This window comes from Penaeus vannamei, chromosome 25, assembly GCF_042767895.1.
Source record: "Penaeus vannamei isolate JL-2024 chromosome 25, ASM4276789v1, whole genome shotgun sequence".
NCBI classification, from domain to species: Eukaryota; Metazoa; Arthropoda; class Malacostraca; order Decapoda; family Penaeidae; genus Penaeus; species Penaeus vannamei.
The window spans coordinates 7,685,001-7,702,500 of record NC_091573.1 but is presented as its reverse complement, the minus strand read 5'-3'; the positions used below and the strand labels follow the sequence as shown (position 1 = coordinate 7,702,500).

At 35.6% G+C, this 17,500-nt stretch overlaps 1 protein-coding gene across 1 annotated transcript in view; it reads left to right on the top strand.

The window, feature by feature from the left end:
* Positions 1 to 17,500, top strand: part of LOC113810827 (uncharacterized) — a 20,196-nt gene that overhangs the window by 1,900 nt on the left and 796 nt on the right. The window contains exons 3-18 of the mRNA XM_027362474.2: positions 978 to 1,170; positions 1,594 to 1,753; positions 2,073 to 2,151; positions 2,271 to 2,344; positions 2,494 to 3,864; positions 4,021 to 4,143; positions 8,625 to 8,818; positions 9,322 to 9,466; positions 12,395 to 12,515; positions 14,030 to 14,160; positions 14,339 to 14,398; positions 14,587 to 14,665; positions 15,100 to 15,324; positions 15,905 to 16,024; positions 17,041 to 17,150; positions 17,300 to 17,500. The exon at positions 17,300 to 17,500 is cut by the window's right edge and continues 796 nt beyond it. Of these exons, the coding sequence (XP_027218275.1) occupies positions 978 to 1,170; positions 1,594 to 1,753; positions 2,073 to 2,151; positions 2,271 to 2,344; positions 2,494 to 3,864; positions 4,021 to 4,143; positions 8,625 to 8,818; positions 9,322 to 9,466; positions 12,395 to 12,515; positions 14,030 to 14,160; positions 14,339 to 14,398; positions 14,587 to 14,665; positions 15,100 to 15,324; positions 15,905 to 16,024; positions 17,041 to 17,150; positions 17,300 to 17,500 (3,386 nt within the window). The remainder of the gene's footprint in view (positions 1 to 977; positions 1,171 to 1,593; positions 1,754 to 2,072; positions 2,152 to 2,270; positions 2,345 to 2,493; positions 3,865 to 4,020; positions 4,144 to 8,624; positions 8,819 to 9,321; positions 9,467 to 12,394; positions 12,516 to 14,029; positions 14,161 to 14,338; positions 14,399 to 14,586; positions 14,666 to 15,099; positions 15,325 to 15,904; positions 16,025 to 17,040; positions 17,151 to 17,299) is intronic.

The window sequence follows — 17,500 nt, the reverse complement described above, 5'->3', positions numbered from 1 at the left end:
TCAATTTTCAACAATAATAGGTTCACGGTCAACTCTGAAAGTTGAACTACTGGTTTTCCTTTAAGCGAAGGAGACGGGAGTGGGTGGGGGATACCCTCAATTATTCAGTATGGGATGCAGACAGAAATATATCCTATATGAACAGTAGAGCTGTGACAGGCAATGGTTGAAGGCAGAGTTGCCAGAGCTTCTGAAAATTCTGAAGATTTACTGAAATTTTTACCTACTGTCTGAATTTAAGGGATTTAAATGATAAAAGAAAATTCTAACAGTGTCTCATATTCTTCAGATTTTTACAAATTGTTGAGAATTTTAAAGAATAGAAGTTGATATCAACCACTTTGAGAACCTCTGGTTTAGATAGATAGGTAGAATTCTATGTGTGCCACATAGAAGTGTTCTACATGATAAGATTGTTGTTATACTTATCTTTATGACAACTAAGCTTAGTTTGTTGGGAGAAAAAAAAATCACACTTGTAGCTTTAAATCACTGCTGCAGTGGATGGCATATACAGTTTAGTTTATTAATTATCTTATACCTAGATGACTCTACAAGTACTTAGTCACCAAGGAATCAGTTACTAGTACTATGTAAATTACCTCTTTACCCTTTTCCTTGAGTTTTGAAAATATTCTCTTTCATCTCACATTCTTGTTAACAGTGTTGATGATATTATGATAATTATAGTGTCTATAATAGTGATAGAAATATTGATATTAGCAGTGTTAGTAAAAAGAACATTGTCCTAAAAACTAAAAGATAGATAAAATCAGGTGAGGTCATGAGGTCTGCTAATTGACTCCTTGGTGGCTGAGCACTTTTGGAGTCATCTGTGTGTACAAACATTTCACAAAACAAATTAAAGTGAACACCACATATCCCTGAGGTATTGGGTGAAGTACGAAAAAATATCTCTCTTGCTGTGTAAACAAGAATGGAAAATTCTGTCATGAAAAATATCACGATCATTTCAGGAAAATGGATTTTGCAACCTGATTTTATACTGGACAGTCACCGCCAGGGCAAATGGCTCGAGGAAAGCCAGTACGAGATCAAGGAATTTGTAGAGTGCCGACGGAAGCGGAATGCTAGTCACTTCAGCATTTACTCAGGCTGGAAGGTGTATGTCAAGATGGAAAACAACACCCTGACCAAATCATTTCAAAGGTTTGTGCTCAATCTTTCCTGAACTCTTTCAGTCATTGCTATTACTATCTTAGGATTTTATTATTATTATTATCATTATTATTATTTATTATTATTGTTGTTATCATTATTATGATTATTATTGTTATGATTATTATTGTTATTACTATTATTGTTATTATTATTATTATTATTACTGTCATTATTTTTTTTATTATTGTTGTTGTTGTTTTTGTTATTGTTATTGTTATTTGTAGTAGTAGTAGTAGTAGTAGTTTTGTTGTTATTATTATTATTATTGTTGTTCTTATTTTTATTTTAATGATTTTTATATTATGAGCTAACTTGTTTATTTTTTATTTATTTATTTATTATTTTTGTTTTATATGTAAAGATACCTAGTTATGCTGAATAGAAAAGTAAACTTAAGAATTAACTTCACAGGGTCACTGCTGCTGGAGGGGCTGAGATCATTTCGTTGACAGAGATCTCGCAGTCGGATTTCATTATCACAGAAAGAAAGATTGCAGCCTCCATTCGTGAGACAGCCGGGCCAAGCATCCCCATTGTTTCCGTCAGTTACATTAAGGACACAATTGTTAGGGTACGTAACAGTGTAGGTTATATTGCTGTTCCCAATCCACTGGATATTATAGGTTTCTAGATTAACCTCTCTATGGTATTTTGCTTTCAGAGTCATTTTCTTAGAAATGGAGTTTTTAACTGTAGCCTTACATTGACATTTATGAAGACATTTTGTAATCTGTATTAGCAGAACAAAAAATGTGTATGTATAGATATATTCCTAGTTATATTTATGTCCATACTTGATTTGATTGTTTTGAACCTGGGTATTTGTATAAAACCACTCGAGAGAAAAATAGTATTGATTTTACTTTAACTACTTTTTTTATATCTTACAGGGAGTTTCACCCTCAGACTTGACACCATACCTTCTAGATGCATGTGGCAATGCACAGTTGACAAGAAAAATTGATCTTAGTAAGCGATTTCTAAATTTATTCTTTCCTTTGGGTTTTTGTTGTCATATTGTATGTTCTTATGATTATCCAAAGGAGTGTACAGGGTATTGTTTTTAACAAGCCTTTTCATCCTTAAAGCCAGGTCCCAGATAAGAAATAAAGACATCCAGTCCAAGAAGCTACCCAGTGAGATGCAGAACACTTACAAAAAGGTATGTACCAAGCAGAAGATACGTGTAAAGGATGCTTGCATATAATAGGGAACAGGTATAATACAAAAAAAAATGGAGTGGGGGTATAAGGGATTTAAAGTTTATATATATTTTTTTTTTTTCTTTTCTTTTCTTTTTTTTTTTTGCAGAATGTATTTGCCATAACATACCAGCAACCAAAACTAGATCAGTATGTCAGGACTGAATCACCTGGCAGATTACCCCAAGCCTGTTCTCCAGTCAGAAGGACACCTTCTTCAAGCCGGAAACGCAGGTACCAGTTTTGTCAGGTTACCCCAGAGAAGCAGCAGCTTTCCATCTTCAAGTATTGTGTAAAGAAGGGAGCTGACGGAGAGCAGAGCAGCACAAAGAACAGTGCAAGAAAAGAAGAAGTATGTGTGATTGAGGATGAGAATGATGATGTAGAAGTCATTGGGGAAACTTCAAGGAGTGGTAGTGGAAAAATGTTAAACAGTGACAGAGTCCCAGAGATTGGCAATGAATGTCTGATTACTTCTGTACAGAAAGAGAAACTACCAAGTAAAAGGATTTGCAGTGATAGCCAGAAGGAAATAACAGTAAATGCCATCAGAAACAGAATGAAAGTTATGTTAGAAAGGATTGTGAAAGAGAAACATTCGTATACCATAGATTTAACAGGAACATCACGTGAAGATTCAGTAGTCTCAGATAATGTAACAGACACTTCAGATGATGTAGTATGTTTAGAAAATGAAATGGTAGTTTCAGATAGTATTGATAAGGAAAATAGGGTTGATTCTAGTGACCTACAAGTAGATGATATGATAAATTCTAATGAACTGAAAAGAGACAGTGCAACAATTTTAAAGGGAGTAAAAGAAGAAAAAAAGTTAACCAGGGAAGTACTTAGAACTGCCACAGATCTTACAAGAACAGATGTGTCTTCAACCATTCAAAACACATTAATAGAAGAAAGCTCTTCCACAGAAATGTTTGATGCACAGGTCTTGCTAAAAGAAGTAACTGTTAATATTGGTCCAAGAATAGATGAGTGGTTAAGCCCTCCAAAACCAGCATTGAACAGAGTTGAACAGAGTGAACCTTGCAATCTGCCTGTGAAAGAAAAAATTAAAGAAACCTCAAGGCAAATGAAAATAGATAATGAGGAAGTGAAAAGATCTATTGGGAAGTTCATAAGAAAAAGTAAAAGGATAAGTGGCATCTATAGCAGTGATATTTTTGTGATTGATGGTGATGTAAGCAAAGAGCAAAGCAGCCCAAAGAACTTCCAAGATGCAGAGTTGTCAGACCTTGAAAAGGATGCACACACTTCCCCGGAAGTGCGAGAGCTGAGTGTTGAAGAGGTTTCGTATTTCGAATCGAGTATTGATGAAGATCTGCGAGGCATTCAGATGTTTGCCACCGAAGAACAGTCCATCATTGTGACGGGTATGGACTCACTTGACCTAAGCATAACTCCGTACACTTATCCTCCCAGTAGTTTGTTTGGCAATCTTCTGCGGCGATTGATCTTAGAGGTGAGGAAGTGGGCAGGTGATATACTAAGTTTTAGTCACCTACTATTATTTAAGGATGATGCATTTATATTATTGATATATATTTTTTTATGGGAAGATTTGATCCATAATTGTACCTAAACTAATTAGTAATTACATTGAGATTAATTTTTGCAGACCAAGTACACAGTTGTCTGTTCTCACGCCTTGAACATGGCACACAAAATTCTCTCCATACACCCACCAAAAAGCTCCCGCTGGCGAACCTACTACTATGAAGTATTTGCAGCAGCACTGCAGGTAGTGTTTGCATTTGCATGTAGTACCCAATAATTTAGAATATATTAAAGATGATCTTCATGGCATCAGGACCTAATTTGATTTAGTTACTGAATGTTATTACAAAATTACTAAACATTGTATGTGTGTTTGTTTTGTTGTAGTGTGTATGTGAGTGTTATTTTTTTTATGTATCTTGATGAAATACCAAACTAGTGAATGTCAGTATTTGATTAGTATCTATAGTTTTTAATGGCTTGGCAATAGAGAGTGGCAGAATATATGAGGATATTAGGGCTAGATTTACACATTTGCTAAATAAGCTAAAGTTTAATGACATATTTATGAGATCCCCATATTCTTTATTTGCTTGTTTATGCTAGCAAATTGAAACTAATATTGTTTTGAAGTTTTATGAGATAAAAATAATATAAATTAATAGAGAATATTTATCAAAATCAAGGAAAGAGGTAAACAGGCAAGAAAGGTAGGATTAATGATTGATTTCTTGGTGATTAAGTAATTGTGGAACCATCTGTGTGCAAATATAATTGATAAACTAAACTCACAATGGGCATGGCAAGTATGTACAGTTGCGGAATTATATTTCAGTACACTTTCTGGGTCCCACTTTTGTACATCTGGCAACCAATCGAAGTAAACATCAGGTAAATAGTATTTTTGTGAATGATGCTAAAACCCTAGGTAGTTTGTAACAAAGAGTGTGATTGATTGAATGTAAATAACCAATGAGTATATTAATGAATATTTTTTGAAACTAAGTAAGCCATTTAATCTTACGTTTTCTTCAAATAAGTGATCACAAAATATGTAATACTAGTTATCGTTGATTTTGTAGTTGGATATTCCTCAAATGCGATATCCTCTAAGTGTTTGTTTGTCGAAATGGCAACACTTATGGTGTGGAGGCGGGATTTCCCCAGTCTTCCAACACAAGAAGTATCAATGACTTTAGCTTCATGCTTTAAATATCTCTGTATAGCAGCAAAATCAAACAAAAGTGTGCAAAAGATCTTTGTAAATACTTCTCGTAGCTGCACCATAATCGATCTAGTAAAATGATAAACGTTTTTCCTCTTTGGCAGAACCAAACACTTAATTTGAATAAACAGAAATCATGCTAGATTATATTCTTCTTTACAGAATGCATAGATGCTTCGTGAATGTGTGTGTGTGTGTGTGTGTGTGTGTGTGGCGTCCATGGAAATGCGAAGTCACTGCTTAGTGACGAGTTATGAAACTATGTTTAATTCATTTCGGTTATTCAGAATGTCCTTTAATCTTGTGCTAAAATCTGATCATAGTTTTTTCTGTTATTATTCTGTAAGTCTTGGCGTTTTTAGAAGGAGGCACATCCACATTCGATCAGTTGAGCGAGAAAATACAAGTTCGCTTGTTTCAACTCAAGCAACTACAAGCTAGGTGGTTCCAAAGAGGGTGAATAGCAAAAGTTAAAGAACCAACTCTCATTACAGGAGCTGTATATCTGATATTTTGAAGAAGAAAAAAATTGTTTGGATAAATGTCAGTTAATCTTGCTCTTTACTTTTATTTGTTGTTTATGCATTTTTAATTTTCCTTCCTTTTGTCAATAGAAGCTTGTTTACAGTGTATGTGTATGTGTGAAAAAAATGACATTCTTGTCTTTTATCGCAAAATAAAATCAAAGTTCTTATATGTAATTTTCATTGTGAATAGATCAGATCTAGGCACAGATTCAATAAACAGACAATTATAATTATTTTAGAATATTAATAATATATTAATTTATATATATATATATATATATATATATATATATATATATATATATATATATATATATACATATGTATATATATATATATATATATATATATATATATATATATATATATATATATATATATATATATATATATATATATATATATATATATATATATATATATATATATATATATATATATATATATATATATATATATATATATATATATATATATATATATATATATATATATATATATATAATTATTTATTTTTATTTTTTCATAGATGATGGGGCATCAGTGAATCAACTAATTGGGGATGTTTATTAATTTTGGAGATACTTTTACAAAAAATGGTAATAACTGTAGAAAAGGAAGACAAATAGTAATGCTTATAATAGGAAATATGTATTGTTATTCAAACGGTGTCTAATCCCTAAGACAGAGGGGACGCGTTCACATGTAACATCACGATTTCTATCAGCTGGTTCGAGGTTGTTTCATTAGCCGTTTCTCAAACATTGACAATATTCGGCCAAACATTTTTCGTAGGGTTTGAGCGACACCCCTCGCTTGGCCATCGAAGGACTTCCACGTGGTGTTAGGTAGGGAACTACTTCGTAACTGCCCTGGACGTGTGTTTAAGGCAGTTATCCTCACTGTTTCTGGGAAGGGCCAAGGAATAACAGTGTACTGATGGGACGATTTTTTTCTAACAATTCGATATATTTGTCTGAGGCATTTTCCCCGTTTCGCCAATGTCATGTAGGGAGATCCACCTCCACATATCGCAGGTCACGCGGCCGCGCCATTTTATTGATAATTTGTCTGTCATATGTGAAATGTAAATAACGATATAGAATCTGAACATGAAATATGACGTGTAGGGCACTGTTTTGTATAAACAAATATCCATACAGTAAATTGAAATAAATTGATTTCTGAAATTCCCTTCAGCAATGGAGCTTTCTGTGTATTCCCGGTGTATTTTCCTCGTTATGGGTGCCCTCCTCTTCCCCCCCTATCTGCCTGTACGCTATCGTCCGGGAGATGCCCAGTTCTCTGAAGATATCACCGTTGGAGAAGTTACTTTCCCTCAACCCATTTTCAAAAGTCAAAGCTGGTCCCATATCCATCTGGACGTAAGGGACATGTTTTGTAGAGAAACATGCTTACTAAGCCGCGGGATGATGCGGTAGGGTGACCTGTTCCTTTCTGCCCAGACTTGACCCTAGCATGCTGGCATCTGCATAACAGTGCTCATTCACAGCTGAGTCGACTGGGAGGGGCAGCCGGGAGCGAACCCAGGACCATGCGATTGCTATGACACCCCATTGTAGCAGTCTATTTCAGATTACAGCTTTCTTTGCGTCCATCCTGAAAAAGGTGTCAGCTTGGCAACCTCGTTTTGACCTCGGATTTCTCATGTTATTAAGACGTCTAAGATCATCGGACATTTATTTTTTCAGCGAAGTGGATATTCAGGAATTAATGAATATTCATCGTCATAAAAGATATGAAATATACGACTTCGTGTTATTTTCTACATTGTTGAAATTATTACTTCTAGGATAATGTATAAAGAGAATGAATTTGATGTAAAGGTTTGCTATGCTAATATCATCTACACCTGCACATATATTGCACTACATTGCACTGGCAAATAGAAATAAAATGGATAGATGACAATAACTGACCGAGAAATTCCCATTTCATTAGAATGAACAAGATATACAGCACAAGTATTGGGAGTTGGTTCTAAGATTTTTGCTATTCACCCTCCTTGGAACCACCAGCTAATAGTTGCTCGAGTTGAAACAAGCAAACATGCATTTTCTCGCTCACCTCTTCGAATGTGGATACAACTCCTCAACGCCAAGACTCAATGCATAATAATAGCTGATTATACACTCTCGTAACTCACTACCAAGCATGACTTCATATTTCCATAGATGATACACACACACACATCAATAACGAATCTACATATTCAGTGTAACCTAATTGTGATTTTGTTCGTGCTCTGTATTGAAAAATCTAATTTAGCACGGTTTCTGTTTATTCAATATGTGTTTGATTCAGACATAAAGATTAAAAAGAAAAAAAAAATCATTAGGTCGATTACTAGATGGTGCAAGCATCAACGGTATTTACAGAGGTCTCAGGGATTTTACAGAGTTTTAGGTAATTTAGTTACCATACATAAATGTTCAAAGCATGAAACTTTTTCATGTTTTAAGAAATATGTATCTATAAATGATACTTATGCTGTAAGGAGATGAAATGCCGCCTCCCTATCATAGATGTTGCCATTTGGATGTGCAAACAATTCCAGGATATTGCATTTGAAGAATATCCAACTACAAAGTCAACGATAACTAATATTACATGCTTTGTTCTTTATCACTAATTAGAAGAAAGCGAAAGATCAAATAGCTTACTTAGTTTTAAAAAATATTCATTAATACACTTATTGGTTACTTATTTTCGACCAATCACACTCTTTGTTACAAACTACCTTGGGTTTTAGCATCATTCACAAAAATACTATTTACGCTATGTTTACTTCGACTTGTTGCCAGAGGTACAAAAGTGGGACCCAGAAAGTGTACTAAAATACAATTCCGCAACTGTACATGCCATCCTCAGCACCATTGGGTTAGAGAATGAATTGTATTTTTCATTGAATAAATAACTGCATAATTTATGGAGAAATTTTGATGTGTTCAGAAACAAGAGACGGGAAGCCTTCAGGCATGGAGGTTTATTCAGCATGTGATAGAATGCTCACTGAGTGACATTGATGAGGACGACAGCTCGGATACAGAAGCAGAAGAGCCCACCATTATTAGGGAAAATGCGTTGAGTCTCTTGAGGTTTATTGTCTTAGTGCTCAGGGAAGACATGAGACGGTGGGATAAGAGGTAAGGTTTCAGATGCTATTTTTGAAAACAGATGCCCACTGATACACTCACATGCATACATATACATGCATTTACACACACACACACATAAATACCCACCCCTGTACTCATACCCATGCCCTCACCTTTACTCAAACTATACCCATGCATACGCCCATATTCATATTCTTATCCATATCCATCTCTGTGTCTATACACAGACTCAGCCACACAGAATGCTTATAAGCAGTGCAAAACAGGCAACATAGAAATGTTTTGCCAGGTATCTCTAATAAATTAATTTTTTGACATATTAATTCATAAATGTAATTTTACTTGTTTATTTATTTATTTGTTCATTAATTTTTTTTTTAATAGATTACTTTGGCAAAATGCATGTGATGTAGAAGGGTATGATTCTCTCCTCAGTTCAACCAGCATCCCTTCAGTGGAAAATTTTATCATTCACAGTTTTATGTATATCAGTTTGAGAAATATTCCATAGTTATCTTCAATAATTTCAGGGAGAAGGTCAGTTATCTTCTCAGCTGGAAAATCTTCTTGGGCCAGCTAACAACGCCTACTGTAACAACAAGTCCAGTGAAACACCTGTTGCGGATATGGGTTACTGTGCAGTCAGGTGACCCAGCTGTGAGGCAGTGTGTTGCAGTGAGTATTGATTTGCTGATGTTTAGTTCAGATTAGTAAAAAGAATTTTTAAAGGCAAGTTCAAACTTCTTTTCTTTTTTCTTTTCTTTTTCTCTTTGAAGGAAAGAAAGTTTATATGTCAATAAAATGCACTTTAGAGATAACATTAATGCTGTGCATTTGTCGCATGCAGAGAACTAGGTATTCCATTGAAATTTATTCAGCTTAACCTCAGTGATTTGTAGATTCTATAGTTGTAATGTGACGGCCAAACAGAAATATAGCCAATGCTGCTAGAATTAGTATTCACTAATTCACTATGGGTCAGCGTCGGCGGGGGTGGCAGAGGTGGTATTCACCTGGAGTGACTGCCTGAAGCAGTCAGGGTGGGGGCTTGGAACATCCGTTCTTTGCATCAGGGTGATCAGTCTACTGTCAAGGGAACTGGGGAGGCAGAGATTTGAGGTGGCTGCTCTCTCGGGAGGTAAGAAGACCTGGCAGTGGCACGATCAGTATAGGTGGCTACACCTATTATTAGTCGGACCACAGTGACGATCACCATCTCCAGCAGACTCCAGCCCTTGCTAGTAGAGCTTACTCCAGTTGATGAGCGTATAACATGATTGAGACTGAAGCTAGCATTTGGCTGGTTGTCTTGTGTATGCTCCTACCGATGTTTGTAAACTTAAACTAAAAGAGATGTTCTACCTCAAACTTGCATCTGTGTCAGACAGTTGTCCCAGGTGAGATATTCTGGGACAAGGAACAGTTTATTAGGAGTCTTGCAGAGGAGGTAGAAGACCATTTATTAGTAAATAACCTTCGTCCTGCATATCAAGCTTTGAGAAAGCTTCACACGTGACAGCAGTTCGCTTAGTAAGTGGCCAGATCATCTCAGATTCTGTTGTTGTGCAGGAGCAGTTGTACCAGGTTGACCCACCAACTGTTAACTTTGATGCTGGGAGTTCCAAGATTCCATTGTTGGTCCCACCCTACCTAACTGAAGTTAAGGGGGCGATCTCCAAGCTGAAGAGTGGTAAAGCAGCAGGTATATGTGGCATCCCAGCTGAACTTTTAAAGGCTGGTGGTGAACCCAAGTCCCAGGGGTTTCATGCTATCCTGGCTGACATCTGGCTGTCCAGTACTGTTCCCCGTGACCTGTTGAGGGGTGTGGTCATCCCTCTCTGGAAGGGGAAGAGGGACAGATGGGACTGCAGCAATCACTGAGGCATCACACTGCTCAGTATACCAAGCAAGGTTCTCGCCTACATCCTTCTAAGACGTATCAGAGACCACCTATTGAGGCACCAGAGTCAGGAGCAATCTGGATTCACTCCTGGTAAATCCACAATAGAACGTATCCTTGTGCTTCTAGTCATTGTTGAGTGCCATCGTGAGTTCATGCGTGGGATGCTTACATCCTACATCGACCTCAAGAAAATGTTTGATACAATGCATCGGGAATCACTGTGGGAGATCCTGAGACTGAGGAATTCCAATAAGGATAATTGGAAAGCTTAGTGGTGGCTCTGGATGCATTTAGTAATGAAGCGAAGCCCTTGGGTCTAGAGGTCTCCTGGACCAAGACCAAGATCCAGGACCTGCTCAATTGGTACATACATTGAAGTCACAGAGAGCTTTACATACCTTGGTAGTGTAGTTCATAACTCTGGGCTGTCAGACCAGAAAGTCAGCAGATGGATTGGCTTGGCAGCAGGGGTCATGAACTCTCTTGACAAGAATATTTGGGGATGCCATTACCTATGCAGAAGGACCAAGCTACGCGTTTTCAAGGCCCTGATAATGCCAGTTTTGCTATACGGTAGTGAAAACTAGATATTATCTTGTGCCTTGGAGTTGCATCTTGATGCCATTTGTAATAGGTCCTTGTGCCGGATCATGGGGTACTGTTGATGGGACTATGTGTCCAACCAACGGTTGCACCATGAGACTGGTAGAAGACCTGTTACCCGCACAATCCATAATCGCCCGCTCAAGCTATACAGCCACCTAGCTCGCTTTCCTCAGGATGATCCTGCCCACCAGGTTGTCTCTGTTCAAGACTACCCTGGTTGGAGGAGGCCTGTGGGACAACCTAGGAAGTCATGCCTTGGGCAGATTGATCAAACCTGTTGTGAAGAGCTTGAGATGGGCCGATTCCCTGACTGGCGGCATGATATGAGGGACCCTTGTAGATCGACACAAAGGGAGGATGCAGCTATGCGCCCTTGTCGGCGTTAGCTCTTTGATGATGATGATAATGATGAAGTATTGTTTGTGAAATGACTACACATAGATGCCTCCATAAGTGCTCAGCTACGAAGGAGTCAATTAGTAGAACTCATGACCTCACTGATTTCACTTCTGTTTGTTTTCTGGAAAAAAAAATATTTTTTAATTTTGCTATCAATATTGATTCTGTTTTTATTCTTATAGATATTATGATTATTATAATGTTATAAACATTAATATTAGCAATATGAAAGAAGGGAAAATACTTCCAAAATCAAGGAAAAGGTTAAACAGGTGAGATATATAGCACTAGTAATTGACTCCTTGGTGACTAAGTACTTGTGGAGCCATTTTATATGTGAAGGCAATTAATAAATCAAACTCACAGAGGGCATAGCATGTGTGCATATGCCATCCCTGGCATATATATATATATATATATATATATATATATATATATATATATATATATATATATATATATATATATATATATATATATGTATATATATATATATATATATATATATATATATATATATATATATATATATATATATATATATATATATATATATATATATATATATATATATATATATATATATATATATATATGTATGTATATATATATTTTTTTTGGGGGGGGGGGGTAGGTAACTTATCAATCAGCATTTTAATCCTTGCTGATAACTAACACAAGCTGTCTTTTCCTAGGATCTTGTATCAATAGTCTTGGAGATCTTATGGAAATACGAGAAAACATTTCTACTGCCAGTCAGCCCGTTGCCAAAGTCAATTGCACTCTTTAGCACAGAATTTCTTCTCCAAGTCAAAGGTATGCATAGAGTTAGATGGAGCTACAGATGTTTAAAAATTAATCTAAGTATAAAAACGCACATAATTTAATACTCAACTAGTCAAAGCAATTCACCCTGCAATAGAAGAACACTCATGAGTTGGTTTTGAATTGATAATATTTTAGAATTGGATTCATGGTGTGATTAACCATTTTGTATCAACAAACTATTTAACCCATTCATAAATTTCATACTGTCACATTATGGTTAAACTGTCATTCAAACCAGTTACATCAAATGCTGTCATATGCACTAAACATTTCTTCACTTGGTTGGTCTTAGTTGCAGTTACTGAAGAGAAATTTCTATCTCAAATGTAGGTTTAAAGACTCTTTTTAACCTTTTAATTTTTTTTTTCCACTGCCAAGAACTTAGAGAGAGTGGGGTAAATTAATGTTTCCCATTCTTAGTTTTCCCTTAAGCAGCTCACTGCATACAGCCTGGCATGTGGTTGGGTATGGTGCTGAGAGCTTCTGTCTTGAGTGTGTTGAATTGCATCATCAGTAAAATCTATTCTGTCCAGGGATCCCTTTACAGAGCAGGATGCTTTCTCAGATGTGAAGGGAAGTGAATGGAAAATCCCTTCCCAGAGTAGCAGTGTTGAGTTGGGTTCTCATCCTAGCTAGAGAGGGAAAGATGTAGATGTAGTATAATTACTAGGAAGCTTATTACTTGATTGTCTAAATGGTGATTATTATATCATGTTATGTACAGCTACAATGTAGAAATAAATTATATATATTTCAGCTTCACTAAGATTTTAAAGATTAACCAGACAAGTTCACTTGATCAAGGAATGCAAACAAAGACACACACCAGCATGCTGGTGACATTAAGCTCACTTCAGACATTATTCATGCCCTGGTGGACAAAGTGAGAGCCAGTGAAAAATTATGGAATAACATTTACAAATATCATGATATCAGAAAGTTAGAATTAACAATAATGGATGAAATCAACAAGAAACTTCTTTGCCATATGGCTGGCAAGGCGGTGTCACGATCAACGATTGCTAATATTTTACTCAATTTCAATTATAGTATTTGCTTCCTTCCAACTTTGATTTTTATCAGTCCATGACTATGTTTCTCATGCATTTCTGATTACTCTGATAGTGGTATATGCTATTGGAAGAAATATTGTAGAATTTTCTTTTTATGTTAAATTATGGGGTAGCAGTGTATTTGTCACAGTTGCATGATAGTTAATAAAATAGGTGGATAGGCTATTCTAAGTTTAGTGTTGTCTTTCTAGAATGTTTTCAGTCTTCTGTAAATGTGATAATATTCATAGAAGCCAAAATGTAGTTCATCTAGGAGGATACTGATAGCACTATGTCCTTTTCTGGGGCAATGCTTCTCCAAAGAGGGACACTGTGCGTTGTATGACCAATCCTGCTCTGTAGCTGACAGACACGTGGTGTGGCTGTCTAGGCATCCCAGGACAGAGAAGACTAGTGTGACTGTCGTTTAATGTGTATTCTGTTTGACAGATTTTGGCTCTAGTCAATGCATGAAGCTCATTCACAGCTTCTCATCTCCATGGCCAAAGATGGTTATGTCTTCTGTGATCTTCCAAGAAATTACACAAATCTTCAATCAGATGATTACTCTCTCAGATATTGTAAGTTACAAAATGTTGCATCTCTTTAAATGTGGGACTTACTCTCTCAAAGTATGATGCTACTGTTATCTATTGGAAATTAATTTACAGATGTTTTGCACTATTATGTGATTATTGTATCATGTTTATTAACTGTACTATTATGAAATGACAGTGATAATTTCTGTTCCCCAAACAGTTGGACTTTGGTCAAGCTGTGGAACTTAGTCAGTGTACATCCACCTCTCGTTCCCCTGAGGTATGCTACTTGAAAATTTTGACTAATCTATTTATTTACTCAATATAATAATATATTTTATTATTTATTTTGATGTTGTAGCATGTGCTTTTCTTCATGGCTTGAGAACTGAATACTGGCATTTAGATGTTTACTGAATCCTTGATATGTAAGTGTGCCATCAAAGTTAATGACTTTCTTTTCAATAGGCTTCTCAGACTAAGAGAACTTCCTCACCTCCTAAGAAGTTTCGTTTCAGCCAGAATGTGAACAAGAAGAATCTCAAGGGTAAGTCTTATCTCTCTTTATTGATATCTTGTTTAGAAAAACAGGTGGTATGATACAGATCCCTTGAATTATTGACACAATTTGACTAACTGATAATGTCATTTTGTGAGAGAGTATATAAGATTGTTGAGAATGTAAAAGATAAATCAAGCCAGTAAAAGGAAATGAGGATTATGTTATTGAAAATCTCAGTGCCTACTGACTACACCCCTGAAATTACTAGTATCAGAAAGGAATTGAGTGACAAGGAGTGATGGTTGCAATATGTGCAACCATCATTTTGTAATATTGTCTGCAAGTACAGTAGGTGCACTTACTATTATTCTGGTATGAGTTAAGATTAGCTCACTTGTTTGCTTTTCTGTAAATATTTCTATCCATTAACCTTCTTTAAATCCTTTTAAAATGTTTCCCCTGAATTCTCATTTACCCAGGTGAGACTTCACTCTTGAGGGCTTGTATCAAAAACAATGTTGAGCGTGTGCAACAGCTGTTGCACATCCCAGGCATTGACATCAATCTGACTGATAACTTTGGATGGACACCCTTGCATGAAGCGGCCCTAAGGGGTCACAATGAATGTATCAAGTTACTGCTCGATTTAAATTGTTATGATGTGCAAGGACCAAAGAACTCTTTGTATCCTTATATGAAAAGAGGTAAGGTCTTATATTGTAATGATAAATAATAATAATAAACACAACTGATATTATTACCATTATTGATATATAGTACCTACCACTTGCCATTTAACCATTTCCACTTACCCCACCTTGTTGCCTCCCTTCCTGTTCCTCATTAAACTCCACCCATTTCCCTCCGCCCCTTACCCTCCACTTATATGAATATGGCGACATTTAGGGCTGAGCCTTAAAATAATTTGCCTGACTGTAGGTGTCTTTGGTTGTTTGCTCCTGAGAGTGCCAGCAGTTTGCTCTCATGCATAGGGAAAGAATTAGATATTCAAAGAAAAATAACACTACATGAATGACAATAGTAATAGTAATGAGAATATAAATGATTATAATGTTATGATGGTAAAGATAAAAGTAATGGGAATAGTAACAAAAATAATAGAAACAAGGATGACAATAATGATAATATTTGTATTAATAAAAACATTGATGATGATGATCATAAAAATGATCATGATAATGAAAATGATGGTGAAAATTATGCAGATGAAAACAGATACAAAAATAACAATTATATTAATAGACATTTGTGATTATATTTCAGATCGCTCTTCATATAGGGTGAACCTAACTGCCAAGGGAGGAGATGACAAGCAAACGCCGCTGCATGATGCCGTTGTGCAGAACCAGCTGGAAACTGCTAGACTTCTCCTGGAATATGGAGGTGTGTGTTTTTTTTGTTTACATGGTTTGTATGGTTCTTATTGCTGCCATCTTTTATCATTATTATTATTCAACTGTATTCGTGTTGACAAAAGTGGAAAGGAATGAATGAGAACGAATATCTTCACAATACAAGAGATGTATTTGACCAGTCAAATACATCTCTTGTATTGTGAAGATGTTCGTTCTCATTCATACCTTTCCACATTATTATTATTATTATTATTATTATTATTATTATTATTATTATAATTGTATATGTATTTTTTTCTGTATTTAATTTCTTGTTTGCTTGTCTTTTTTTTCTTTTTCTTTTTCTTTTTAAACTTCCCAACCTTGCTTCCTGAATTCCGTCCTTCATTTTGTCCCTCTCCCTGCTGTTCTCTTTTCCTTCATTTTTTGATTTGTCAAATCATTCTTATCTTATTATTCTTATTCTTATCTTATTATTATTATTATTATTATTATTATTATTATTATTATTATCTTATTATTATTATTATCATTATTATCTTTTTATTGTTATTATTATTATCTTATTATTATTATTATTATTATTATTATTATTATTATTATTATTATTATTATCTTATCAAATCATTCTTATATTATTTTTAGTTTGAAAGAGAGTGATTGAGTGTCTGAGAGTAAGGAAGTGAGAGTGTTTGTGTGTGTGTGGGGGTGTGTGTGTGTGGGTGTGTATGTGTGGGTGTGGCTGGAAAGGATTAAGAGATTGATTAAGGGAAAGATTGAGAAGCTGATTGATTGAAAGATAGCCTGAGTGGATAGATAGAATGATTGAGTTGAGGGAATGATATTGATGGAGACTGATTGGTTAAGGGAGATGAATTGGGTGATTGAGAAAGAGTAATTGATTAATTGAAAGAGACAAATTGTTTGAGAGAGGAAAAGATTCATTGATTGAGAGAGAGAATGATTGATTTCAGAGAGGCAGAGATAGAAAAAGGATCATAGAATGAACAAACTCCCTAGAAACCACACTATCTTGTTTTCCAGGGGGTCCTCTCTTGAACGAGGAGAATGTCAAGGGTGCAACTCCTCTAGACCTGGCTGCAACGAGCGAAATGAAGACACTGCTCAAATCCTTTGTAGGAGAGCCCTCAAAGGTAAGGAAAAGCATTAAGTTGCATTTCTCTAATAAAGAATGAGTTGACACAGGGTTGATATTGGCATATGATTTTTTGCTATTTTGGTCTTTTTTTATTTACTATTCGTCTACACATATTTAACCTGTTTCAAACAAATCTTTTGCCAGAGGCATTCAGGGAGTAAGAAGAACCTGGCTACAATTAAGGCATCAGTCATAGCCAACAGTTTATCCAAGCCCAAGGGTATCCTTCCTTGCTATGAGGACAGGCACTCCTTTGCCATTCAGTTTATCAACTGCTATCTTGAAACTTCAGGAACGAGATCAGTTTACTTTGAAATACAGCGAGCATGCCGTCGGGCCGACCCT